The sequence below is a fragment of the Amphiprion ocellaris genome, chromosome 5, assembly GCF_022539595.1.
Source record: "Amphiprion ocellaris isolate individual 3 ecotype Okinawa chromosome 5, ASM2253959v1, whole genome shotgun sequence".
NCBI lineage: Eukaryota > Metazoa > Chordata > Actinopteri > Pomacentridae > Amphiprion > Amphiprion ocellaris.
The window spans coordinates 27,432,973-27,459,764 of record NC_072770.1 but is presented as its reverse complement, the minus strand read 5'-3'; the positions used below and the strand labels follow the sequence as shown (position 1 = coordinate 27,459,764).

Below are 26,792 nucleotides of genomic sequence, written 5' to 3'. Positions count from 1 at the left end.
ATTCACACTGTCTTGCATCAAAGAAAAAAATCTGGTTTATTTTAATCTGGTATGTTTATCTTTTAAGTACAATATGTTGCTATCATAGAGGGAAGAAATACAGTTCAGGTTTTTCCTTGTAGTTTGCCTCTCATCTCAGATTTACTTTTCACATCAAACACCTCAGAAGGATCACGGCTGTGGTTTTGTGATTTCACTGGATGGATTCATGTTCTGTTCTACTGAATGCTACAGGAGACAAACTAGAAGATGAGCAGCAACAAAACAGACTGAATAGATAAATCCCAGTTGAGCCACTTGGTGGTGCAAGTTCTGCTAAAGTGCTGAATAAAGAGTTTGAATAAATATTAGTGCCATTGTAGGTACAAATACATATTGTGTGTAATCTCAAATGAACATTTACACCTCAAAGAGGGCAGTTAATTTACCTGTTTTTCTCTTCATAGAGTGGAAACAGCTGCTTCAGCCTCCAGAGATACAGTGAACTGAGCTCTACAGTCTTCATGAAATACAAATGTTGTTTTTCTTGTGTCTTTTCACTCCGCTTTATTATGATCTGGTTAATTGATAAGATATTTTCATCATGTGTTCCAATGCTTTTAATATATCTTACAATATTTCAATAAAATATGACACATAAGCAAAGTTCAGGATCATCTTTATTTATACAGCACTTAAATGAAAAAAGAAAATCATATCAGCAGTGATTCACACATGTGATTTAAATGTGCACCATGCAGCACGTACACAGAAGAACCAATAAATAATAACAAAGCAATGTTTAATCCACAATAACACAATGAAAAGAGACAATCATCACAAAGACAAAAGAGGGAAAACAACTTGAGGAATAATCTGGATATAAGAAGTAAATTGACTGAAAGATCAGAACAACAGTTGTGAAGTAAATACACAGTTACTTACTGCAGAATGTGAACTGCAAATAATGTACATAAATGTTAAGACTTTTACACACATAGAGAAGACTGTCAAGTTTGTGTATCTACAAAAATGGAAGAAGCTAAAACAGAGAAGCTGTATTTGTGCAAGAAAACACACAAAGGAAAAAGAAATTTCACATGAAGTAAATGCTGTCACATTTGTTCGGAGGTTTACTTCCTCTGTGGTGCATTCAGTCTAATAAAAACATGCCTGTAGTTACATTGAAACGTCTGAACACAGTGTGGGTTGCTGTAACCTCTATGAGTGGTTCAGTTCTGATGCCTGCTGTGGTTTTCCTGTGAACAACTTCTGCAAAGTGACTCTTATATCAGTGTCCGTTTAGTCGTACATTCCAGTATCTTGTTCAGAGAGTTGTGGACAGTCTCAGAGTTGAGCTTCATCATGGCGGGACTCCTGCTGTCTGTCATTCTCATGTGTAAGTCAAACCTCATATAGATGTTTTCAGTGTTTATGGACATTTTTTCAAGTAATTGCACATTCATGCTATTTTTTTCATGGTTGGGGACTTGATGTTGTGTGTTCTTAATGCTGATGTTGCTCTGTACTGTTTATTAGCTGATTTATGAGCAACTGAATTGTGAGGACTAATTGTTAGTTAATTATTCGCTAATTGTGTGTTTTAATCTGTTTACGTTTTGTTAAAGGTGGATTATGTATTTACATAATTAGTATGTTTTATATCCAACAGGTTTCTTTCATGAAATTCAAGCACAAGGTCAGTCTCTGATTTCTTATCTTTCATGTCCACCTGCAATGTTATTTTTTATTACATAACATAGTTTACTATTACATTGACAGTTATGTCTTTTTTGGAGTATTAAGTATCTCATATATCATGATTTTTCAGCTGTTCCTCCACCTAAACTGATAGTGAATCCACCAGTGATCACAGAGACAGATTCAGTCACATTAGACTGTCAGACTCCATCATCTCTTTCTGTGTCTCAGTGTCATTTCTACACTGGGAACAGAGAAACCCTTGAAACCTCCCCATGTTTTTGGACACTGACAGGAACTGAACTGCTGAAGATTTCACATCAGAGTTCACCTTCTGAGGTTGAGGTAGCATGTTATTACACTGAACATCGTGAACATGGGAACTTTCCATCTCCATTCAGTGACACATCCTACATCACCATACAGAGTGAGTGGTACTTTTCTCATGCTTTGATATGTTAATGCAAGATAATAGTTAATAACAGATAACAGTTTTCCCTCTTCAGTCTTTCATTAATGGAAAGTTGTATTTTTAAGAAACAAATTAATGTTGCTATTGTGACTCTGACCAGTGCTGACCCTCCACTCTCCATCTGTCAGCAGCCAGTTGATACAGAACAGTTTATTAATGGTAGTTTCTGTTGGTTTCCTTTTGTGTTTTCTTGGTCAAACTCAGAGACAAGAGACTGAATGTAATGGATGCAAATTTAGTTTGACCCACAGAGCCACAGTTTTACACATAAATGCACATTCATGTTATTTTTCTCATGGTTTGTGATTTTATGTTGTGTGTTCTGAACACTGATGTTGTTACTCTGTGCTGTTTATTTGTTTAATTGTTTGTTAATTCTTGTCTAATTGTGATTTTTAATCTGTTTACATTCAGTTAAAGTTACTTTGTAAGTTATTAAAAGTGTTTACCTGGTTAATATGTTCTATTTCAACAGGTTCCTTTCATGAGATTCAAGGACAAGGTCAGTCTGATTTATTATCCTTACTGTCCACCTGCAATGTTTTTACTCAACATAGTTATTAAATTGACTTTTTTCCCCCACATATAATTGTCTTTACCTCATACACTAAATCTCGGTTTCTCATTTGAAAAATTAAGTATCTGATATATCATGATTTTTCAGCTCTTCCTCCACCTAAACTGACAGTGAATCCACCAGTGATCACAGAGACAGATTCAGTCACATTAAACTGTCAGACTCCATCATTTATTCCTGTGACCAGATGTTATTTCTTCACTGCAACTCAACGCATATCTGAAGACGTCTGTGTACAAACACTGATGTTAAGTGAGCTGCTGAAGATGGTACAAAGGCTACCTGCTGAGGTGGAAGTGAGATGTTTTTATGATGCAAAGTCTGGTGCTTCATCTCCTCACAGTGATCCATCCACCATCACCATAAATAGTGAGTAACTACACAACCATGGACTTTGTTTTGTGTTGCATTTATATCTATGAGTTTAACAATTCACAGAACAGTGTTCAGTGTGGTATTACTGTAAATAAATGCAAATGTAGTTATTTAATCTAACATATACTTTAATTTTTCAGCTCTTCCTCCACCTAAAGTGACAGTGAATCCACTGATGATCACAGAGACAGACTCAGTCACATTCAACTGTGTGACTCCATCGTCTCTTTCTGTGTCTCACTGTTATTTCTACACTGTGAACACAGTAGCTTTTGAAACCTTCTCATGTCGTCGGACACTGAGAGGAACTGAGCTGCTGAAGATTTCAAATCAGAGTTCACCTTCTGTTGTTCAAGTTAAATGTTTTTACAGTGTACAGCTTAAATATGTGAATTTTCAGTCTCCATTCAGTGACATATCCTCCGTCACCATACAGAGTAAGCGACTACTTCTCATGCATTGATATGTTTAATTATCATTAAAATATCACTGGTGGGATGATGTGTGTGTTGCATTTAGCATTTTATCAGTTTGAAAATACTTTGTTCTTCATTAAATTCATTATAATTACAGTATAAATCACATTTATTTAATGACACACTTCTTCTTCTAACATCTGTGAAAGTGGGCAGTTTGAAACTGCCACCTCACATGCAGTTCACTTGATGGCAGACTGGAACATTATATTGACTGACTTTTTATTCATCTTTTTGAAGGTCAAAAACCAGAGATGAGTCTTCAATCATTTGAGGGGGATGACATTGTCTTTACTTGCTCTCTTCCTGGATCTGTGAAACGTGGTACAAGATGTAACCTTTACTTTGGAGAAGTGAACCATCCGATTCTAACAACTGCCAAGCAGAAAAGCTCAAAAACCAAACAGTGGTTTTGCCACTTTACTGTCCCAGTTGATGATTTGTTGAGACATTTAGATTCTGTTCAACAGAAGGATGCCAGCTGTGATTACAAACTGGAACGTGAACAGAACTCTTTGTCTCCTCGTAGTGATAGAAGGAGCTTGACTGGTAAGTCAAAGATGCTAATTAAATCTGCTGTATGTGACACATCACTTCCTTTGAAATATGAAAACCTCAGAATGAATTGCAAGTGATTGTGTGAACTGATACAAATTTCACAAAGGTCACAGCAACATTTTGATCATTTTGGTGACCCAAAACAGATCTTTTTGGAGGCCCTCACTCGCTATTTAAGCGATTATATTCCATGAACTGTCCATATAAATCATAATGAATGCTGCTTTTTTCACAGTAAAAACATAGTTATATTTAATTAGCAAGGCTGCATTGTTAATATCAAGATAAAAACATGCAAATTATCAAATATGAACCAATAAAATAACATATCTGATAGAAGATTAGAAGAATAATTTGTTCTGTACTAACCCTGGTCTGAATGTCCAAACAGCCTTAAACACCACAACAAGTCTGATGATGTGAAAAGAGAGATGCTTCCACATAAATCAAATGTTCTTTTTCAAACAACATTTGGGAAAATATGTCTTCTCAGTTTTGTCAGTCCAGTTGATATGGAGAAATGTTGTGAAATTTCACAGACTAAACTAAACCTCTGGTGCAAAGTGTTGTTTGACTGAGCAGTTGATAGTCATCACCACAGAAATGTTCATGGCATGACTAAGAACAGCGTAAATGTGGTTATTAGTTTTGAAAGGTTTTGTGTTGAAGTGACTGGACAAACAAAAAATATAACAAATATTAATTCATTTATATTTTGTGTCCTTTTGCTGCAGATATTGTGGGAAGAAAATCAAGCATGATGAGCAAAAACTCAACATTTACTATGACAGCAGGTAATACATGCTATATATCTAAATAGTGACCAAAAACATGCTCATTTCAGTCACTAAATATTATTGTACGTATGTCTATGCAGCAGGTTCAAATGTTACCATGTCCAGTGTTTCCACTCCTACCACCTATGTGAACCCAACATCAGGTAAGAAAATTATAGATGTGTTCTAACTGATATCCATTAATTCCAAAATATATATTTCAGAGCATAGTAGTTCTGTTTTTCCAGGTATTGTGCTTCAGCATGTAGAATGTTGAATTTAATATTGGTTACTGTATTAAAGTGCCAAGTCTCAGCTTTATTTTGAATAAACTTATATTAATCATAATAATAACAATAAAATGTGTGTGAGAAAACATTTTAACAGTGTGTTAAAATTGCAAGACCTCAAAACAACATTATCTCTTGTAGCAGCTGTGTGTGTGCGTGCGTGTGTGTGTGCGTGCGTGTGTGCGTGCGTGCGTGTGTGTGTGTGTGCATCATGGGGAGTTTCCCATCTATCTAGTAACGTAACTAAGGGACCTGAACAGCCCTGACTACAAGTTTTACCACTAAGTCTTGTGAATGATCTGTAAAATAATCAGCATGATGAAGGAAGACCCCTTTTTGACTGCAAAGCAAATCAACAATCTCTCCAATGTGTAGGTGAACATGTTCCCTTGAACTTGTTCTCTTCATGACAAAGCATCAGAGGATTCCTGTTGTTGGTTTGACTCAGAACAGTCAGTTCACACAAACATACAAAAAGAAACTTGTGCAGTTATGACACAAACTTCTGCTTCTGCAACAAAATCAACCACTATCAAAATGAAAGAATGAAGACAAAGTACAGCAATAAGGAAAATATTTTAAAAGTATTGGAATTTATATAATCTATTGATCCTGCAAGGGCTAATTCTCTTTTAGAAAGCTCAGGTCAGAACTCAGGGTCGGCCACAATAAGCTTGATGGTGCTGCAGCTTGAAACTCCAACCTTCTGATCAGTAACCCAAAGCCTGAACCAGTGAGCCACCAGTGCCTCAATAATAAAATAAAGAGGACAGGAAATGAGGATGTGAGAATTTCTAAGAAACCTTTGACAAAATGTTAACATGTGTGTGTATCTAATATTTTTGTGTTTTCAAGGATCACTTCCAGCTAATCTGAGTCCTACAAATACTGTGACCTCTGCTGTCAAAACGACGACTAATCTGACACCAGGAAGCAGTGATGCAGGTGAAATTCCTCTAAGTCCATCTAAATGCAATGCAAATGTTTTCGCAAATTCTAGTCAAAAAAGTCAAATTATTTTGACTATGATTCAGTGTTGAAAAGCAATGACCAGCTGATGTTCATGGATGCATCAGGCATGGTTCAAAACAGAATAAATGATTCTTTTAGTTTTTGAAAAGTTTAGTGTTGAAGTGACACAAATAACAAAAATAGCACAAGTGTTATTTGATTCAGACCCAAATTCATTTCCCTTTTCTGCAGATGATCTGAGAAGCGAATCAAGTGTTATGAGCACAAATTCAGCATTTATTGTAACCACAGGCAGGACATGCTAAATATCTAAATAGCAACCCAAAACATAATCAGAAATAACTCTTATAAATCCTTTAAAATGGTATTGTGTGTCTAAGCTGCAGGTTGGACTGTCATAATGTTCCAATGTTTCCACTCCTGTCACCTCTATGAACCTGACACCAGGTAAGAAAATTGTTGATGTGTTATAATTGATATTAGTCAAGTAGAAAATATATATTTCAGAGTATAAAAGTTATTTTTTTTCCAGGTATTGTGCTTCAGCATGTTGAATTTTCAATGAAAGAATAAGTACTGTTTTAAAGTGCCAACTCTGAGCTTTAATTTGAATAGATTTATACTAATGTTAAAAATTGTGTGTGAGATATGCATTTTAACGTTTTTAAGGGCCTAAATTGCAGCGATTCAGAATTAAGTGGACACTTGACTATTTGGTATCTTTTGTACAAGCAAAACATAGGAATATGCAGTCATCTTGCTTTTTGATGTAGAAGTGACACTTGTTTGTGGCCTCCAAAACAGCAGCAACTGTAATAAAGTTGTTCATATCTGTGGCGGGTTTTGGAGCAAGCGTGGCTGTCGTCTTTCTGGTGCTGGTGCTTCACAGACGTCTCGAAAGAAGAACAGGTGAGAACTCTGTCAGTTTATGTGTCCTGTAATGCACCTTTTCAAATTCAGACATGTTAAATGCATATTTCAGAAATTTTGATGTGATTTCAAGTCCTTTAATACAAAGTTTTACAAAGTGCCTGCAATTTGTTTCACAGTGTCCAAAGGATCAAGCGGTTTGTTGTCAATTCGATTGTGGCTTCTGTTGCCTTAATCTGGAAAAATGATTCATATTAATGTGTCAAAGGAAGGAATTGTCACTTGGTTATAGAGTTAGAACTGTTGCAAAAGGCTCTGCTGTTTTTAGAGAGCTGAATCTGAATCTGGGCTTGTCAGTTCATATTGTCTGTGTTGTTCTCCTGCTTATAAATGTTGGATGTTATTAGTTGTACAGCTGTGAATGAGTAACTTGTGCCTGATGTTTCATTCATTTAGTTTTTTCCTTTTTCAGGCAGATCATCTTCCAAGTAAGTATTTATTTATCCCTCTGGATGTTAGGTTTATTGCCCTATATAGGATATTTTGTTTTCTTGTTTAATATTCACTCTTTGTTAACACGTTTTCTGTTGTTTCTATACAGAACAAAAGCCAACATCACAGGTAATGTATACAGTAAATTACCCGTATTGTTCATTCATACAGTGCATGTATATTTTAGTTGATTGGACTTTTATTACCTTCTCTTATAGATGACTCTGTGTGCCTGAGAAATATCAGCCATGGAGGAGTGGTAATTAAACACACTATATTTGTAACATTCATTTAACATAAAACAAACAAATATTTTAATAGCAAAGATGCTCAGGGTAAAATAATGTGTCGTATTGTGTTATTCATGTAATTTTCTCACTGTATCTCCCCTCTTTCCTGCTGTCAGGAGTTACCTGATAATGATACCTACAGTTTGATCACTTCAGTACCTGGTGCTGACTGTTCTACAGGTGAGCTGCTTATTATTATACATCTGCCTGAATGATACATGATGCAGGACAAATGACAAACTCACATTACTGGATATTATGTATCATAAATTAATTTCAATTTATCTGCAGTGTTAATTGAATTTTACAGTATCTGGTATTTGTATGTAATTGAATTTCAGTGATTGCCGTGTTTCCTCTATTCACTCCTTCAATATCAGCAACAAATACAATGCTAGTGGCTTCTTCTTCCATAATATTTTACTGGCTTGTGATAAACGCAGCTATTTAATCACTAAACACTTACAAAAGCCTAAATTTAAGGGAGCACAATGACTGTCTAATTCGTTACACAGATTATGTGTAGGTTTTCTGTGTTTCTAGACTTTCTTGACATTTCTCTTTTAATTTACAGGCAGTGCAATAAAATACCAAACTTGACTGAAAGCAGTCATTTTAGTGCTTCTCTTTTATCTGCAGGTTTTGAGAAACTCAACAGAGAAGAGCCTCAAAGTCAAGATGTTAGTAAACCAAGGGGGCAGTAAGGAATACCTTTGATATGTAGTAGCTTCATAGATGCTATAAACTAACAGGGTTTTTACAGTTGTTGTTTTTCTTTTCCAGTCGGACATCTACCACCTGTACGACACCATCCCTGAGCGGCCAACTTCATCAGACCGACCGGACATGTTGTACAGCCTCCTGCAGGCACATTAAAACACAGGCTTTATAGAATAATGTACAATTATGATTAAGGAGAGGAAAGCAGAAAGCCTGAAGAGCATTTTTTTAAACAATGTGTTATTTTTAAATCCATCTTTCTTACTCTATTTTACGATCTAATCAAGAAGGATGTTGTAGGTAATGTGTGCGACCTGGTCCTGACCCACAAAAATTATTTATGTATATATTATATCTCTATATGTTTAATAAACTAAAAACTTAATCATCTTAACTTTAAACTATAGCTGCTAGGCAGAATTACCCAAAAGAATGTGGTTATTGTAATCAATTTTACTTTTTAATCTATTGATATTTGTAGCTTGAACTTTGTTATTTACCAGTCGCTTACTGTGGGATTCCTTTGTTGTGTGTTAATATAAACTAAAAGGAAAATATTGAACAAAGTAAATCTGCAACCTACAATCTCATTTGAGCTTAATGCAAACAAAATCACTTTCATCGCAATCTGCACACAAACCGTTTGTGTAGTCACATGCATGACCTGACTTAATGCCTGCATTCTTGCTAAACAATGATACCACTCTCAAAATAAATATCCAGCTACAGAATCAGCAAACAAACTCTTCATGTGTTCTCATGCGGTTATTCAGCACCGTGGGAGAGTTGATTCAAATATCTGAAATAGAAACATTTGTGGTGGCAGCTCAGTAAAAATCGTTAACGGAAGTCTATGTAAAGGGTTTGGTGTTGCAGCCTGTTTCCATGATGGCTTTCATGTGAACGAGTTGTAAGAAATGAAACTTGTGAACGCAACAGTCGTAGTCGTCAGACAGACCTGTGTGGTGTCTTCTGTACATTCACATTACTGCTGTTCATCATGGCTGGACACCTGCTGCTGGCTGTTGTTCTGTGTAAGTAAAACTTCATTATCAACATTGGATATTATTTCATGAAGGCCATTCAGTAAATCTGCACATTTTATGAGGCGAGTTGGGATTAAAACCTGAATTTACCGAAACATTTTCTCCAACAGGTTCCTTTAATGTGGTCAAAGCAGGAGGTCAGTTTTTAACGTTGTTTTCTTTTACCACTGTTTGGTCAGTTGGATTTGGTTGTTTTTATGCTGCATGTTTTCTCTCTTTGCCTCCTATAATGACTCATTAATCCTCACCATGAGTGCTAGTTTACAGGTGGAACTGTTCAGTATTTAATGTATCTCATATTTACCTCTAAATTTCAGCTCGTCCGCCACCTAAACTCACAGTGAATCCACTGAGGATCACAGAGACAGATTTAGTCACATTAAACTGTGTGACTCCATCGTCTGTTTCTGTGTCTCGGTGTAAATTCTTCATTGCAATGCAAGAAACATCCAAAGGTTTGTGTGTGGAGACACTGACAGCAACCAAGCTGCTGGAGATGACACATAAGCGTTCACCTGCTGAGGTTGAAGTCAGATGTTTTTATATTGAACAGCTTGACGCAATTAATTTTACATCTCCAGACAGTGAAACATCCACCATCATTATAAACAGTGAGTGACTACACTGCCATGGTCTTATTATCACCATTTGCAACAATAATAGTGATAAAAATTGTAATAAAAAGTACTAAATCTATGTTGTACTTGTATTTTTCAGACCTTCTTCCACCTAAACTAAATGTCAATCCACTGGTGATCACAGAGACAGACTCAGTCACATTAGACTGTCAGATTCCATCGTCTGTTAATGTGTCTCAGTGTTACTTTAACATTGCAAGAAGAAAACCTGCGTTTTCTTGTCTGAAGACACTGACAGGAACTGAACTGCTGTCGTTGGCACATCAAAGTTCACCTGCTACAGTTGAAGTGACGTGTTTTTACCTGATGACACATAAATCTCCAGACAGTAACGTGATCCCTGTCTCCATAGAGAGTAAGTACAGAATAAAGATAAATATATAAAGATAAAGATGTATGACTACAATATCAGTACAAACAACAAAACTACTGCCAACATTTGGGATGAGGTGAGATTTTATTTTCAAATAGATGCAACACTCAATTATTTAATCCAGCATTTGTTTTTATTTTCAGCTCCTCGACCTGAACTCAGAGTGAATCCAGCGTCAGTCACAGAAACAGACTCGGTCACAGTGAACTGTGTGACTCCACCATCAGTGTCTGTGACTGACTGTTATTTATACTTTCTAAGTACAAAAACTCCCAAAGTCGTCTCTTGTCTGCAGACACTGACAGGAAATGAGCTTCTGTTGATGTCACATCAATCTTCACCTGCTGAGGTTGAAGTGAAATGTTTCTACACCACAGGACAGTATCAGTCTCCATACAGTTACACATCCTCCATCAGGGGTAAGTAACACTTTCATGCTCTTTATTGCTCTTTATTGTATTTTTATACATTATGTGAATATACAGCATGCTTGGTGCTGGAAACACCAACAATATGAAAGAAAAACTGAAACAAATGTTGCAGTAATGAGGGATTCAAATAGTTCAGAAGAACACAGTCGTCATGGCAAGTTGATCTGATCAGGTTGTTTAGGATCTGTTCAAAGCTCAATAGACTGCAGATGAGCAGGTATCTGTACCAGCTCATCACTTTAAAATCTGACAATATTTATCGTTACTGAAGACTTTTTAAGATTCTTGACCAAATGCAGGATAGTAGAAATATGAATTTGGGCGACATTGCAGGTTTCCACATTCCCTCTTTGAGATTTCCCAAAATATCACTGCACATAGCAACCTCTTTTACTATGCAACACATCAGACAATTTTAGAAAAAGACATTTTTTGCAAATTGCTGTGCCCTCCCACTGGTGAAATGATATTATTATTTGGGAAACATTAGCTAACTGTCCATACATGTTTAGCAGATTGTAGCTGAATAGAGTTCACTTTAACTGACAAGTGGTGTAAATAAAATGTAAATCCACTTGATAACTTTTCTGAGGCCTGTAAGGACTGAAGATCATTGGTACTGATTATGGTGAAGATTGGAAAAAATGTTCTACATTTGAAAACCTTTTGATACGTCACAGGCCTGAGAACTCACTTGGGAACACAAGAAGTGTTTCTTTTAGGCGAACACAACAGCTTTTTGGAAAAATGCACATTTTCTTACTACAGTGCCTCTAAATGACCAATTGCCACATTTTTTTGTGATTCCTCAAAAAGAAGTCCTTATCCATGTACTAAATCTAGCTTCTTTTGTAGTTGATGTAAAATCCACTACAACCCAGATGACAACTTTCAGGACGACTACAGGTACAACGTTCAACACAACTATCTATAACATTACTGAATACCAGAGACTGATACTTTAAAACTTTCTAAATCCACTAGGTTTGATTGCCGGTATATCAACTGACTCTGTTAGTTTGCTTTCTACTTCTGTGACATCAGTGAAACCAGCATCAGGTGACCCACTTACTTAGTTTCCAATGAGTCACATTGATATTGTAGCATATCTTAGAATAACAGCCTTTGTATTTTTCCGTTGTGTCTTAAACAGTTTCTGAATAAGAACTTTGGCTATACTTCCTTATTCTTTAAAGGTGCTAAGATACATTTCTGTAAATGTCTGTGAGTCATTATCCGGAAGATCTCATTGCATGACACATATTTATGATTTTAAGAATTAAATCCTAGTGATTCTATTGCATTAAGAATCAAATTTCCAAACAAAATCTGTGAGACTAACAACAGGTTGGGATATTTGTTCATGTAATGTTAGCTATTGTGTTTTCTGTTACAGGCACAACTTTCACTGCTGCAGGTGGTCTGACCTTTGCTGACACATCTCCTATCAATCCAGCCTCTGATGATAAAATAACAGGTAGACCTTGGTTTTAATTCATTTACCAAAATGCTAAAATGCTTTGCTGAAATGTTCTGACTAACATATTTTATGAGTGTGATTTGAAATAGCGAGCATTTGGGTGACTCCGTTGAGTATAAAACAAATTTTACTTAAATCAAAATAATTGTTAATATGAAGCATTTTACTGATATAAAGTAATGATTCATTCATATAGTTCCCTGGATCATTTTTGCTTATTGATTAAATACACAACTAAAATGTCACTTTGGAATAAATACCAGCACACACAAATAATCTTACATTTTTTGTTGCATCGCCATCACAATAAGCTTCATAGTTTTTGTCCTGTTAACTCTGTAAACATAAAGGACTGAATTTTAATTGCTTCTTTTCTTAATGCAGCGACATTATGGGTCACTGGTGCAGCTGTTACTGTGGGAGTCCTCTTGTTCGGATTTGCACTTCTCTTTAATAAAGGTAAGAATTTAAAAAATCTTACTGTTTATACTAAATCCCAGTTGCAGTTCATGTGATTTCATTTGTTTCAGTTAAATCTCAAAATCAGTTGACATGACAATATTTTGAGACAGTAAAACATTAAAATAATAACTGTTATATCCAGCTTCTTTGGTTTATTATTGGTGGATTATTGAAGTTTCTTACATAATTATTTGCGGATCATTGTAGTTTTGTTGTTTTGTATTTATTTATTTTTGTTCAATTTATATTTTTCAGAGAACTGTGGTTCCAAGAGGTAAGAAATGTTGATTCTTAAGCATTATGCAATGATTTTGATTGAGTTTGTACCTTCTTTTCAATCATTGCTCAGCTTTATAGTCATATATTGATTTTGGCAGCTGCCGATGACGACTTCTGTCCTCTTGTTAGTTCCTCTGAGCTGCTTCATTGGTTCAGCTGCAGGTTAAAGGAAAACTTTGGTTCATTTTGCGCTACTGCACTTTGGTGTATTTTCCATATATGTAGCTATTGCGACTCTATAGCTTCTGTTAACTTTGCAGTCTCCATCATTGTAGAGATTTGTGAATAGTTTCAGGGATTTTCAAGTATTCATTTCACCTGAATCTCACAACTGAGATGATGGCAGCATTTAACACACACACACACACACACACACACACACGCACACACACACACACACACACACACACACACACACGTACTGAAAACCGGCTGTGTTGAACTAAACTGTAATCACCCTTTAAGAGCCTTCATTGAGGGCCTTGAAAATCTCATCAGCAGCGATATTCCTGCTGGGAAAAATAACATTATTAGTGAAGGATCCAAGATTCATAGATTTCAAAACATTCGCTCTCAGTAAAATGAACAAATTGACTGAACCATATTAAGACTGATTTGGAGCATCTTGTAAAAGGTGCTGATGAAGGAATCAGCAGAGTTGTGGCAAAACCTGAGATTTAGAGTTTTCAGTCACATCATTTAGAAATGTTTCCAGAGAGTAATGTTGAAAATGGCTTTTGTGTTTTCACTTCCCTGTGAACTCTGTCACAAAAAATGTTGTTTCATTTTTTTCCCCCCATTTAGAACAAAAGCGAGCTTCATTGGTCAGTCAACAGGTAAGTTGCTCATTTGCATTCATGACAATAATCATCACAATTCAATTACTGTGTTATTTATAGTACATCAATTATGTTGGTTATTAACTCCATGCTTTGGTTTCTGTTTTAGATGACATGACATACATGGTAGGTGTCACCAACAGAATAATGATAATTCTAAATCTACTCTTTTCTTCATACACTGAATATTCTGTCTAAGGCTGCCGTCACTCCTTTAATCTCACATCTCATTAAATTATTTGCAGGGTGTTGATGATGAAACCTACAGTGTCGTCACATACAAATACAAAACTGGTGAGCTGCTCTTCTCTGTCTGAATGTAATAAAAGGCTATTGTTGAGGTAGTTTGGCCACTTGGTGGTGCAAGTTCTCCTGGAAAGCTTTAAAGTGGGTTGAATCTGAACAGACATAGGATGGTATTACTGGTACAAACCGCTTAAATGTGAGTCTTATCCGATGTGAAAAACAAATTATTTTGGCATATCAAAAATGAGCCATTGCAAGTTGTACATCTTCATAAAAGTTTAATCCTGGAAAACATTTCCACCTGAATGCGGGCACATGATTTATGTCTCTTTGTTTCTTCTCCACAGTGACAACAGCTGCACATCAGACCAGCATCCAGCTGTTGCAGCTCTGACAGATTGTTTTCCTCACATATTTTCTCATGATCAGGTTTACTGGTGTTTGTTAGTTTCTCCAATAGAATGGTGAATTAGTTTTATTAGATTTTAGCTGAGGTCTGTCAAGGTCAGATGATGACATGTATCAAGAGTTGCATTGCTGTAAATAATAAAAACATTAATCACATCTATTGAAAAATGTCCCATTAATTTGTCCCACATACCATACAGTGCACATTCACTGAGAGATCTTCAGAACTACATTTAAACCACAATATTGAAAAAGGGAAAATCCATGAAACTACCGTATGAAGAGAATTAACCAAATGTTTTGAGATTTCATAAAAATATCAAGACATTTTTAATTTAATGTTTCTGCCTAATCATTTTCAGTCTGCAAAAACCAAAAGTAAGGTGGATTTAAATGTGACTGTGGGACAAATAGTGGGGTTTGTCTTAAGAATCTTAGGGACCTCCTGGTGCTCTGAGGTGACTAAATCTGTCCCAAATGTAAGTGGATGACCAAACACAATGTTAATAATGTGTGTTATGATTTGAACTGATGAGGAATCATTGCAAGGACATGAAGCTAAAAGTAAAATGGTCTCTTTAAAGACATGTTAGTGGTCAGTCCATGTCTCTGTCATTCACTCAGTCCACTGGTATGGATTAACAAAACCTTTTGCACAGACATTTATTGTCCTTTATTCTGTATCATAATGATGTTGGCAATTTAACTGCTGCTGGATGGATCTCAATGAAATATTTCACACATTCTTCTTATCTTTTCATTGCACTTAATTTACTGACCTCTTTACTTTTAATCTGGTGCCATTAATGAGTGGAATCAACCTCAGCTGCTGATATGTTGGACATACTGAACATTTACCAGCTTCATGTCAGTATGTTTGTATTGTCAGTGTGATCATGTCAACATGGTGAAAATAGCTTTCGGTTCAGAACAACACTGAGCTTCCGTTCAGTGTCAGAGCTGATTGCTGGAGACTCTGTGGTTGTGTCTGACATTACTTCCTGTTCACTATATAGGTGAAAAGAATTCTACAACAATTCTACAGTTTCATTTAGCAGATGCTCTTATCCAAAGCAACGTAAATCTAAGAGTAAATACAATCCCAGTAAGGATCTAGTCAGGAGAAAACAACCTGGAGAAGTGCCATAAACCAAGTTCAAATGTGATAATAGGACCGTGGTGCCTTCAGGCAGTTCAGACGTAATAGGATTTTTTTTTTTTTTTTTGCAGTCTGTCAAGTGTGAAGGTGTTAAGTGACGAATCAGGTTTTTAGTTTTTTCTTAAAGCCTGAGGCAGACTCTGCAGATTGAACAGAGTTTGGTAACTTGTTCCCCCGCTGAGGAACCACAGAAGAGAAGTCTCCAGCTATGGACCAGTCCTGTTGTCGTGGTTGTATCAGGCACCTTTTGTTGGCCGAGCGTAGTGAGCGGGAGGGAGTGTAGACCTGAATGAGAGAGTTCAGGTTAAAGGGAGCTGTTTTTGTTGTAGTTTTGAATGCAGTTTTCAGAGTTTTGAATTTTATGCAGGCAGCAGCTGGAAGCCAGTGAAGTGATCTGAACAGCGGGGTGACGTGTTGTGTTTGACTGGTTGAAAACCAGACGTGCTGCTGCATTCTGGATCATCTGCAGAGGTTTTAAATGTACAGTACTACAGTGTCCATAGTGTGTAAAGTTTTATTCTTTCTGCTCACAATCCCAAAATACACTGCATGACAGACATGACAGAAAATGATGCTGACCAGTAAAACTTTCACTTCACAGCTCACTATTGAGTAAAGAACTGTTTCTCTATGTTGAGTAGCAAATAAAGGCTGATGTAGGACTGAGTCTAGCTCTTCTTTACACAGGAGCAGCTGTCAGAGCAGCATTTTGAACTAACTGTAAACATGAAACACAAATTTGTCATATAAAAATGAACCATATTTACTGGAGGAGGACAGAGGAGGACACCTCCAGGCCAGAATGGAAAACTAATGACTCATTTTCAGATCTATATGGTACTATGAGCTCCAAAGAACAACCTCAACAGCTGGATGTGGATCTAACTCTAATTTTCTCTGAGTCATTATCTGCTGTTTGCTAGATTTTAATGAAACAGTTACAGGATGTGTGTGTTGGCTGTACAGTGTGAAAAGTGAAGTTGCTGTTGGCAACGTTTACTAGTGACAGCATGTATAGGGGAACCAAAACTCAACCCTGGAGAACCTCCCATCAGGTGATGGCTGAGAAACTTGTGTGTGTGAGGAAGAAGCGAGGAAACATTTAACATGTCAGGAAAAACGTTTATTTGGCTTCTTTGTCAAGATTAAAGATCACTCTCATGTATTTACAGTTAATGTGAAGTTAAACAGCACTGCACAAACAGTGGAAACAGGAACAGCAACTTTAGCTCTAAACATCAAAATACCTCTGAGGTCCACTAATATAATATTCTGATCAAACAATGACAGCATTCTTCCAAAAACCTTAAAAAAAAAAAAAAAAAAAAAAAAAGTCAACTTTGTTTTTTGTGGTTTTGAGCTATGTGACATACAGCACATATATCAATCATACTGATATTTTTAGCAAATAAGCTTCTCAGGCAAAAACAATTAGAAAGCAACAGAAATGATGAATAAAGTGTGTTTAATTGAACCAACTGATCGACACTGTGGTAGAGTTGATCTAAATATTTTAGATAGAAATATATACACTGAAGAATTGATAAACTGCCTTGAAGCAGGTCTATGTAAAGTGTGTGTTTCTGTGGCCAGCGGTTGCAAGTCACTTCTCATCCTGTGGTTTTACTGAGAACAAGTTCTAAAAAGGGACACTTAATGTAGGTGAAAGCCAAAGTAGTCCGACAGACCAACATTCAGATTATTCCACTTCATCATGGCTGGACGTCTGCTGCTGGTTGTTGCTCTGTGTAAGTTAAACCTCTTATTGAGTTTTTTCATTGTCTGTGTTGGTTATTAATTGATGACGGCTATTCAGTTAAAATGTAATTTCAGAGCATATGAGATGTTTTATATCAAACTAGTTGGAGTTCAAATCTGAATTTGCTGATAAGTTGTTTTTGCATCTCTTTCTCCTTGAAACATTTTCTCCAACAGGTTCCTTTAATGTGGTCAAAGCAGGAGGTCAGTTTTTAACGTTGTTTTCTTTTACCATTGTTTGGTCAGTTGGATTTGGTTGTTTTTATGCTGCATGTTTTCTCTCTTTGCCTCCTATAATGACTCATTAATCCTCACCATGAGTGCTAGTTTACAGGTGGAACTGTTCAGTATTTAATGTATCTCATATTTACCTCTAAATTTCAGCTCGTCCGCCACCTAAACTCACAGTGAATCCACTGAGGATCACAGAGACAGATTTAGTCACATTAAACTGTGTGACTCCATCGTCTGTTTCTGTGTCTCGGTGTAAATTCTTCATTGCAATGCAAGAAACATCCAAAGGTTTGTGTGTGGAGACACTGACAGCAACCAAGCTGCTGGAGATGACACATAAGCGTTCACCTGCTGAGGTTGAAGTCAGATGTTTTTATATTGAACAGCTTGACGCAATTAATTTTACATCTCCAGACAGTGAAACATCCACCATCATTATAAACAGTGAGTGACTACACTGCCATGGTCTTATTATCACCATTTGCAACAATAATAGTGATAAAAATTGTAATAAAAAGTACTAAATCTATGTTGTACTTGTATTTTTCAGACCTTCTTCCACCTAAACTAAATGTAAATCCACTGGTGATCACAGAGACAGACTCAGTCACATTAGACTGTCAGATTCCATCGTCTGTTAATGTGTCTCAGTGTTACTTTAACATTGCAAGAAGAAAACCTGCGTTTTCTTGTCTGAAGACACTGACAGGAACTGAACTGCTGTCGTTGGCACATCAAAGTTCACCTGCTACAGTTGAAGTGACGTGTTTTTACCTGATGACACATAAATCTCCAGACAGCAACGTGATCCCTGTCTCCATAGAGAGTAAGTACAGAATAAAGATAAATATATAAAGATAAAGATGTATGACTACAATATCAGTACAAACAACAAAACTACTGCCAACATTTGGGATGAGGTGAGATTTTATTTTCAAATAGATGCAACACTCAATTATTTAATCCAGCATTTGTTTTTATTTTCAGCTCCTCGACCTGAACTCAGAGTGAATCCAGCGTCAGTCACAGAAACAGACTCGGTCACAGTGAACTGTGTGACTCCACCATCAGTGTCTGTGACTGACTGTTATTTATACTTTCTAAGTACAAAAACTCCCAAAGTCGTCTCTTGTCTGCAGACACTGACAGGAAATGAGCTTCTGTTGATGTCACATCAATCTTCACCTGCTGAGGTTGAAGTGAAATGTTTCTACACCACAGGACAGTATCAGTCTCCATACAGTTACACATCCTCCATCAGGGGTAAGTAACACTTTCATGCTCTTTATTGCTCTTTATTGTATTTTTATACATTATGTGAATATACAGCATGCTTGGTGCTGGAAACACCAACAATATGAAAGAAAAACTGAAACAAATGTTGCAGTAATGAGGGATTCAAATAGTTCAGAAGAACACAGTCGTCATGGCAAGTTGATCTGATCAGGTTGTTTAGGATCTGTTCAAAGCTCAATAGACTGCAGATGAGCAGGTATCTGTACCAGCTCATCACTTTAAAATCTGACAATATTTATCGTTACTGAAGACTTTTTAAGATTCTTGACCAAATGCAGTGTAGTGGAAATATGAATTTGGGCGACATTGCAGGTTTCCACATTCCCTCTTTGAGATTTCCCAAAATATCACTGCACATAGCAACCTCTTTTACTATGCAACACATCAGACAATTTTAGAAAAAGACATTTTTTGCAAATTGCTGTGCCCTCCCACTGGTGAAATGATATTATTATTTGGGAAACATTAGCTAACTGTCCATACATGTTTAGCAGATTGTAGCTGAATAGAGTTCACTTTAACTGACAAGTGGTGTAAATAAAATGTAAATCCACTTGATAACTTTTCTGAGGCCTGTAAGGACTGAAGATCATTGGTACTGATTATGGTGAAGATTGGAAAAAATGTTCTACATTTGAAAACCTTTTGATACGTCACAGGCCTGAGAACTCACTTGGGAACACAAGAAATGTTTCTTTTAGGCGAACACAACAGCTTTTTGGAAAAATGCACATTTTCTTACTACAGTGCCTCTAAATGACCAATTGCCACATTTTTTTGTGATTCCTCAAAAAGAAGTCCTTATCCATGTACTAAATCTAGCTTCTTTTGTAGTTGATGTAAAATCCACTACAACCCAGATGACAACTTTCAGGACGACTACAGGTACAACGTTCAACACAACTATCTATAACATTACTGAATACCAGAGACTGATACTTTAAAACTTTCTAAATCCACTAGGTTTGATTGCCGGTATATCAACTGACTCTGTTAGTTTGCTTTCTACTTCTGTGACATCAGTGAAACCAACATCAGGTGACCCACTTACTTAGTTTCCAATGAGTCACATTGATATTGTAGAACATGCTAAAATAACAGCCTTTGTGTTTTTCTGTTGTGTCTTAAACAGTTTCTGAAGGGACTGATGAAGCTTCAACAGACACTTTGACTTCTGCTCTGTTTCCTGTGACCCCAACAAACTCATCTCCAGGTCAGGAAAAATGTCTTTACTGCATGTTATTAACGTAAATTATAGCACACATAATTCATTTACTAATGAGTCACACTGATATTGCAGCACATCTTAAAAGAACAGCCTTTTCTGTGTTTTTGTTTTGTCTTAAAGAAACAGTTTCTGAAGGGAGTGATACATCTACTACAGACATTTTGAAATGTGATGTGCCTTGTGTGACCACAACAAATTCGTTTCTCGGTGAGCAAAATGTCTTTACTACATATTTTTAACATTACATATAGCATACATTATATATTGGTGCAGTGTTTTTTAAAATTCTCTATTGATCATTTGACATCTTTTCCAACAAGTTGTGTGTGCGCCATTACATTCATTCTCTCATAAATACAGGATCATATGTTTGACATTATGTCCATGTGAAAACACTCCTGGTGTGTATTGTTATGCAATTAAGCAACCTATTTAGCATAACTACAAAGCTTCACCAACTCAATAATCTGTTACAATTTTCTTTACTGTGATGATATACAGTGCTGTGAAATAAGTATTTACAGATATCTTTTTTTTTGCATATTTTCACACTTAAATGTTTCAGCTCAACAAACTATTTTACATAAGACAAATATAACCCAAGAAAAATGCAGTTTTTCATTGATGATTTCATTTATTAAAGGAAAAATGCTGTCCAGCCCCATCTTGCTCCATGTGAAAAAGTAACTGCCCCCTTAGCTACCAATCTATTCAATGACGAAATTCGTTTGGCATTTGGGTTCAGTCTCACCAGCCACACTGATATATGATTACTGCCAGGCCTGTTGAATATAAACATCACCTAAATCAAACCTGTGTGGCACTGTGAAGAAGGTTAAAGGCTCCCAAAATGCAGCACATGATGCAACGCTCCAAAGAGATTCAAGAACCGATGTGAAACAAAGTCAGTGACGTTTATCCGTCTGGAGGGTTACAAAGCCATTATTAAGGCTCCATTACTCCAGAGAACCACAGTGAGATCCACATATGCAGAAACATGGAATAGTGGTGAACCTTCCCAGGAGTGGTCGGCCTACCAACATTTCTCCAAGAGCATCAGCATCTCATCCAGGAAGTCACAAAAGACCCCGGCCGAACAACAACCACTGCAGGCCTCAGTGGCCTCAGTTAAGGTCCGGCATGTAGATTCTACATGAGTCCACAGTAAGAAAGAGACTCTTAGAGAAAATGGCATCCATGGGAGAGTTGTAAGGGGCAAACCTCTCCTGATCAAAAAAGAACATAAAGGTTCGTCCAGCATATGCTGAAAAGTACCTGTATGAGCCCCAAGACTTTCGGAATAACGTTTTGTAGATTGATGAGTCAAAGGTGGATCTTTTTGGAAGACTTGGGTCTGTTATCTGGTGCAAAGCTAATACTGCATTCCACAAGAAGAACATGATACCAACAATGAAACACGGTGATGTTAGTGTGATGGTTTAGGGCTGCTTTGCTTTCACAGGACCTGGACGATTTGTCATGATTGATGGAGCCATGAATTCTGCTCTCTATTAGAAAATCCTCCTGGAGAATATCCACCATCAGTTCACGACTTAAAGCTCAAACACAAATGGGTTATGCAGCATGACAATAACCCAGAGCAGACAAGCAAGTCCATTTTTTGTGTGGCTCAAAAAGAACAAAATTAAGGTTTTGGAGTGGCCGAGTCAAAGTCCAGACTTGAATCCAATTGAGATACTGTGGAAAGTCCTTAAAAGGGCAGTTAACGCTGGAAAACCATCTAATGTGACGGAATTGAAACTATTCTGCAGAAAAGAGTGTGTCAAAATTCCTCCATGGTGATATAAAAGGCTGATCACAAGCTATTACAAACATTTAACTGCAGTTGTTGCTGCTAAACGTGGACCAACCAGCTATTAGGATTAGGGGGGCTGGTTACTTTTTCAAAGGAGTGATATAGCTTTTCAGTAAATCTTCAATAAATAATCATTTAAAAATGACATTTTGTGTTTTGTGGGCTATGTCTAATATTAATGCCTATGTTTAATGTTGAATAAATATAAATACTAGTTTGATGATCTGGAACATTTCAGTGTGGGAAATATGTCTTGTGTTTTGACACTGCAGGAAGTGAGACTGACACTTGTTGAGGTCTTTGTTTTCACCAGAACTGCGGATGTTGGTCGTAGCTGCGTGTGGTTTTGGAGTAATTGTGGGAGTGATCACACTGGGAGTGACAGTAGTCTGTCACAAAAGAAGAAGCGGTAAGGACTGAAATGATGCATGTGATCTCTAAAGTTTGAAAGCACTTCTCTACATGGGTGTACACATAGTATAATAATACTGGGCTTTTCATAACCTTCAGATAATTCTCCATCTTTGCACCTCTTTCAGTGATTTATACGATCCCCATCATCTGTTCTGCACCGACTAACTACTGCTGCACAACACAATGCACAGTACGACACACAGTGGAAAATAAATCTAGATTTCTACATGTATTATAATTCAAGTAACTATATTACTCTACCAATGGCATATCGACTTGGATTATAACATTTTCTGTGGAATTATTTGTCATATTATTCTTTGATGTATTGTGAGGTGTCCTATATCAGGTACTGCATCAAGACATTTTTTTTGTCAGTTTGAGAAGGTAAATATGTCATAATAATAATAACAATAATAATAACAATAACAATAACAATAACAATAATAATAATAATATCTTAAAAATGCTGCTACTACAAACATAGTACTTTCTGGTTTACAGCTACTAAAGATGCTCCACATGACAATCCTCTAGTGAAAAAGATTTGCTGATCTCAGTGGTTACTGGCTTCTTTTTAACCATTTTGATTTTTTGATTTTTTTTCAGAAAAAAGTTTTCCCAAGAGGTAAGAAATGTGTTTTATCTTTTTTAGGAGAAGCTGGATGATCCTCTGATTTCTGTCACCCTGTTTGTTAAAGAACCTCAATAGTTAGACATCGAGCTCAATGACGCTGGTCACTGCTTTCCTTTTAGAAACCAGAGCATTATTTGATGAAGCAGCTTGTTCACCTCCTGGATTGTTTAGCTAATGGAGAAATTCAAGACAGTGACATATAATTGGTGCAGGTTTTAGAGAATTAAATGTATGTATTGCAGTGCATTGTAGTTGTCTAACTATATTGTTTATCCTTTTATTTCCACAAAGGTCACAAGCCAGCATGTCTGGTAATGTACACATTTAATAACCAGAGAACATGACGGTATTATTCATGCATATTCAGTATGTATTGCACTTATATTTTCCCATACTGAGTTTTGTTTTGTCCTCTGTTGCAGGCGACTTTCTGAGCATGTCTAATATTGGCCATGGAGGATCGGTACTTTTTTTTTTCAATGCAACATTCACATCTAAAATAATCCAGTATCTACATAGCAACACCCCTCAGGCAAATTCATGTGTTTAGAGTCATTTATAAATAGCTCTCTGCTCTGCTTCTTCTCTTCTCAAACAAGTTATCTGCAGATAATACTGAAGCTTACAGAGTGATCAGCTTTGTCCCTGCTGCTGATCGTCCTACTGGTGAGCTGCTGCTTTTTTTTTACCAACAGCAAGTTTAAAGTTCATGTTGAAACAGAATCTTGTACAGTAAGAGCTCTTTGCAAAGTGATTTTAAAAATAAACCTATATAGCTGAGGGTGTTAACTGTCATTTACTGAGTAAAGCATTCAATAATGTTGTTGCTTTCTTTCCTTACATTCCAATAAAAAAATTGCCATAATTTTAATGCATTAACACCAGCGCTTGTACCAAAAAGTGAAACATTTTATTTTATACAGTCATATGAAAAAAGGTAACTTTATGGATGCTCTTCCTCTTAGTGTCTAATTCTCTTGTACTTGTAGGGTTTGAGCGAGTTGCTGGACGGGAGTCTCAAAATGAGAATGTAAGTGAGACACAAGTCTCCGTATTGAATTTGTTTATTATATTGATGCTACAGATTTAAAGAGCTCTTGCTATTTTTCTTTTTCTATTCTGAGGCATACCATGTGTACGCCACCATCCCTGAGGATCCACCTGCAGCAGACCTGAAGGACATGACTTACAGCACAATACAGCCCCATTGAAACACAGATTTGAATCCTGTCTAGACAAACAAAATGTAGATACACCAACAGAACTATCACACATTTAAACCATAAGGCTTAGACTGCAAGGCTATTATTGATAGAATATAAATAATGTAGTAATAATATCACCTGGATAATGTTTCTGTTTTAATATGACCATGAAAAGTTCATATTTAAAATATCTGCAAGTTGTTTAGTGCCAATGAAAAATTATCACACTGGATTACATCTGCAAAGCTTCTTTTATATTCTCTGCACTAACCATGGAAATCCAGACAGGAATAATGTACTTAAGGGTTATGTTAACTAAACCTAAAGCACGTGGCTGAGGATCAAAACGTAGATTGAGTTATGTCAAAAAGGTCAACTCTGACTTTCTTCTTTAGATAGAAGACTCTTAAAATTTAACCAAAATAATTATATTTTGCAACTTATTTTAGTAAAATGCAGAATACCATCTGTCTCTGGTTTAAATCCTGAGGTTTTAAGTTTTGTTTGCATCCACTTGAATCCCCTCAGTGTGGCTTTTGTGCATTTATGTTGCTCTTACATGGAATAAATGTTATCAACATAATCCTGACGAAAATTATATTTTCTCTAAAATATATTTTATAGGACATTGAGTGATATGTAACAATCACAGCTTCCTTTCTTCTATTTTTGTAGTGTTCATGAATTTATATATAGATTGTGTATAAAACCTACTACAGATAATCAATAAATATAATTTAAAAAAATCTTTCCTGCTGAATGTTGAAGTGCCTTTTTTCAAAGCACTGATGTAAAGAATAAAAAGGAAAATAGATACTGAATGTTATGTGGCCAGAAACTGGAATTGAAATCAAAGCTGGAGTTTCTGTTTGTGCTGAGGAAGGAGGGTCCGTGTACGGATCTGGTAATTGGATTTTCCGTTCTGAAACGCTTATTGAAAAACAAAAAACAAGTGGTTATTTAATTTTCATTTTAAAATACAAAAATTAAAATTGAAATACAAGGCGTTTTTCCTTTTCATGATCAAAAGGGGATATACGAATTTTTTTTTAAATGCTTTGATTTTCGTTTTATATTTAGAATAACAAGAAAGTAAAATCAGTAAGAGACAGAAACGAAAAAAGGTCAGTTTTTTTCATTTTCTGAGACCGGAAGTGATCATCAGTAAGTGTGGAGCCAAACGACAACAAGATTCTCAGAGGGCGGAGCCAGAGAGCAGTGATTGGTCAGACCATAGATCTATACAAGACAGCGCGCTAGCGTATCTAGTGTATGTATATCTATGGTCGGCACGTCTGGTAGCATCTCTGGCTGCTGTTGACCTTGTTTTTGGAGTAACACACGGTAAGAAGATAAATACTTCTTGTTTTGTTGTACGTTAAATCAGCGACTTGTGAAGAGTTGTGTTTTGTCGTGTTTGAGCAGTTGGTCCGGACGCGTTAGCTAGCTAAGCGGCTAAGTTAGCTAGCGGGCTAATTAACACAGGTGGCTAACTTACCACTGAACACCTGTGTTAGTTGCTGCAGCAGCTGTCCTAATTATTAGAATGACCTTCTCAACCTGTATTTCTCTGCTGTGTATTTTAGCTTTTAAAAAAGTTATTTTACTTTAAGGTTAACTGAAACCCGTTCAGCTGCACTGAAGTTTAACATTCAGCTGGTTTGAATTAAACCGCCCTTAACATTGCGCAACATTACCTCTCTGAATCTCCATAATTTCATTAAATTCCTTCTCTCTTCCACTGCTCAAGTTCAATCCAGTATATAAAATGACATTAATAGTGAATAAACTAACAACCAGCCATTGTGTTTATTTATTACTGTATGTATTTGTAGTAAAACATGAGTTGAAACATCCTACTTTTGGATCTAGAACTGCACAAGCCGTTCATTTTCAGTCACCTGACGAGTTAAACTCCCCTTTTTCTGTGAGGTTGAAGCAGAAAGTCTGAATTAACAAAGAAAGTTGTTTATAATTTGTGATACCTGTTATCTCTGACTGAGGCTTTAGTTTTTGTTGAGCTGATTTACACGTAGAAACTTTGTTCAGGAAGATTTCTCAGTAGCTCAGAGGACAGGCTGCTTTTTACACAACCTTGTAAGAGAATGTCTGTCAATGCTTTCAGCAGAATTTAGAAACACAACACTTCCTAAACAGATATTTTGAGGCTGTGAGGTTGAACGTTTGAGAGTATATCAGTGTGTTTGTTTGTGGTCTTTCTGTTTCTAGGTGGAAGCTGAATTAGTGAGGATGACTCCTGCTCCTGTCATCTCTAAGCTCCTCACACATCTTTAC

At 36.4% G+C, this 26,792-nt stretch overlaps 3 protein-coding genes across 7 annotated transcripts; all 3 read left to right on the top strand.

Moving 5' to 3' along the window:
* The first annotated feature begins 1,290 nt into the window (after positions 1-1,290).
* Positions 1,291-8,499, top strand: LOC111568132 (uncharacterized). 5 transcript variants are annotated; one of them, XM_035947850.2, is made up of 17 exons: positions 1,291-1,378; positions 1,652-1,678; positions 1,811-2,107; positions 2,628-2,654; positions 2,817-3,098; positions 3,245-3,541; positions 3,821-4,129; positions 4,873-4,932; positions 5,016-5,078; positions 6,072-6,149; positions 6,563-6,623; positions 6,981-7,085; positions 7,519-7,534; positions 7,648-7,667; positions 7,757-7,797; positions 7,945-8,008; positions 8,468-8,499. In XM_035947850.2, exons 1-15 carry the CDS (start codon positions 1,345-1,347, stop codon positions 7,758-7,760), a joined length of 1,680 nt encoding a protein of 559 aa, XP_035803743.2. In that variant the 5' UTR covers positions 1,291-1,344; the 3' UTR covers positions 7,761-7,797; positions 7,945-8,008; positions 8,468-8,499. The 5 variants fall into 5 exon arrangements, with proteins under 5 accessions (XP_035803743.2, XP_035803742.2, XP_035803741.2 ...); XM_035947849.2 differs by having other exon boundaries at positions 6,557-6,623; XM_035947848.2 differs by having other exon boundaries at positions 6,060-6,149.
* Positions 8,500-8,722: 223 nt separating this feature from the next.
* On the top strand, positions 8,723-14,906 carry LOC129348903 (uncharacterized). The gene is made up of 14 exons (XM_055010472.1): positions 8,723-9,582; positions 9,705-9,731; positions 9,912-10,205; positions 10,312-10,587; positions 10,749-11,024; positions 11,892-11,942; positions 12,021-12,095; positions 12,433-12,513; positions 12,901-12,975; positions 13,234-13,252; positions 14,062-14,093; positions 14,206-14,222; positions 14,342-14,390; positions 14,690-14,906. The coding sequence occupies exons 1-14, from the start codon at positions 9,549-9,551 to the stop codon at positions 14,734-14,736; spliced, it is 1,353 nt and encodes a 450-aa protein (XP_054866447.1). The 5' UTR covers positions 8,723-9,548; the 3' UTR covers positions 14,737-14,906.
* A 2,515-nt stretch (positions 14,907-17,421) lies between these two features.
* Positions 17,422-25,342, top strand: LOC118470234 (uncharacterized). Its single transcript, XM_055010866.1, has 16 exons — positions 17,422-17,657; positions 17,845-17,871; positions 18,052-18,345; positions 18,452-18,727; positions 18,889-19,164; positions 20,032-20,082; positions 20,161-20,235; positions 20,330-20,410; positions 20,546-20,632; positions 22,555-22,650; positions 23,265-23,283; positions 23,584-23,603; positions 23,715-23,755; positions 23,892-23,958; positions 24,282-24,322; positions 24,417-25,342. Exons 1-16 carry the CDS (start codon positions 17,624-17,626, stop codon positions 24,501-24,503), a joined length of 1,572 nt encoding a protein of 523 aa, XP_054866841.1. The 5' UTR covers positions 17,422-17,623; the 3' UTR covers positions 24,504-25,342.
* Positions 25,343-26,792: the final 1,450 nt, after the last annotated feature.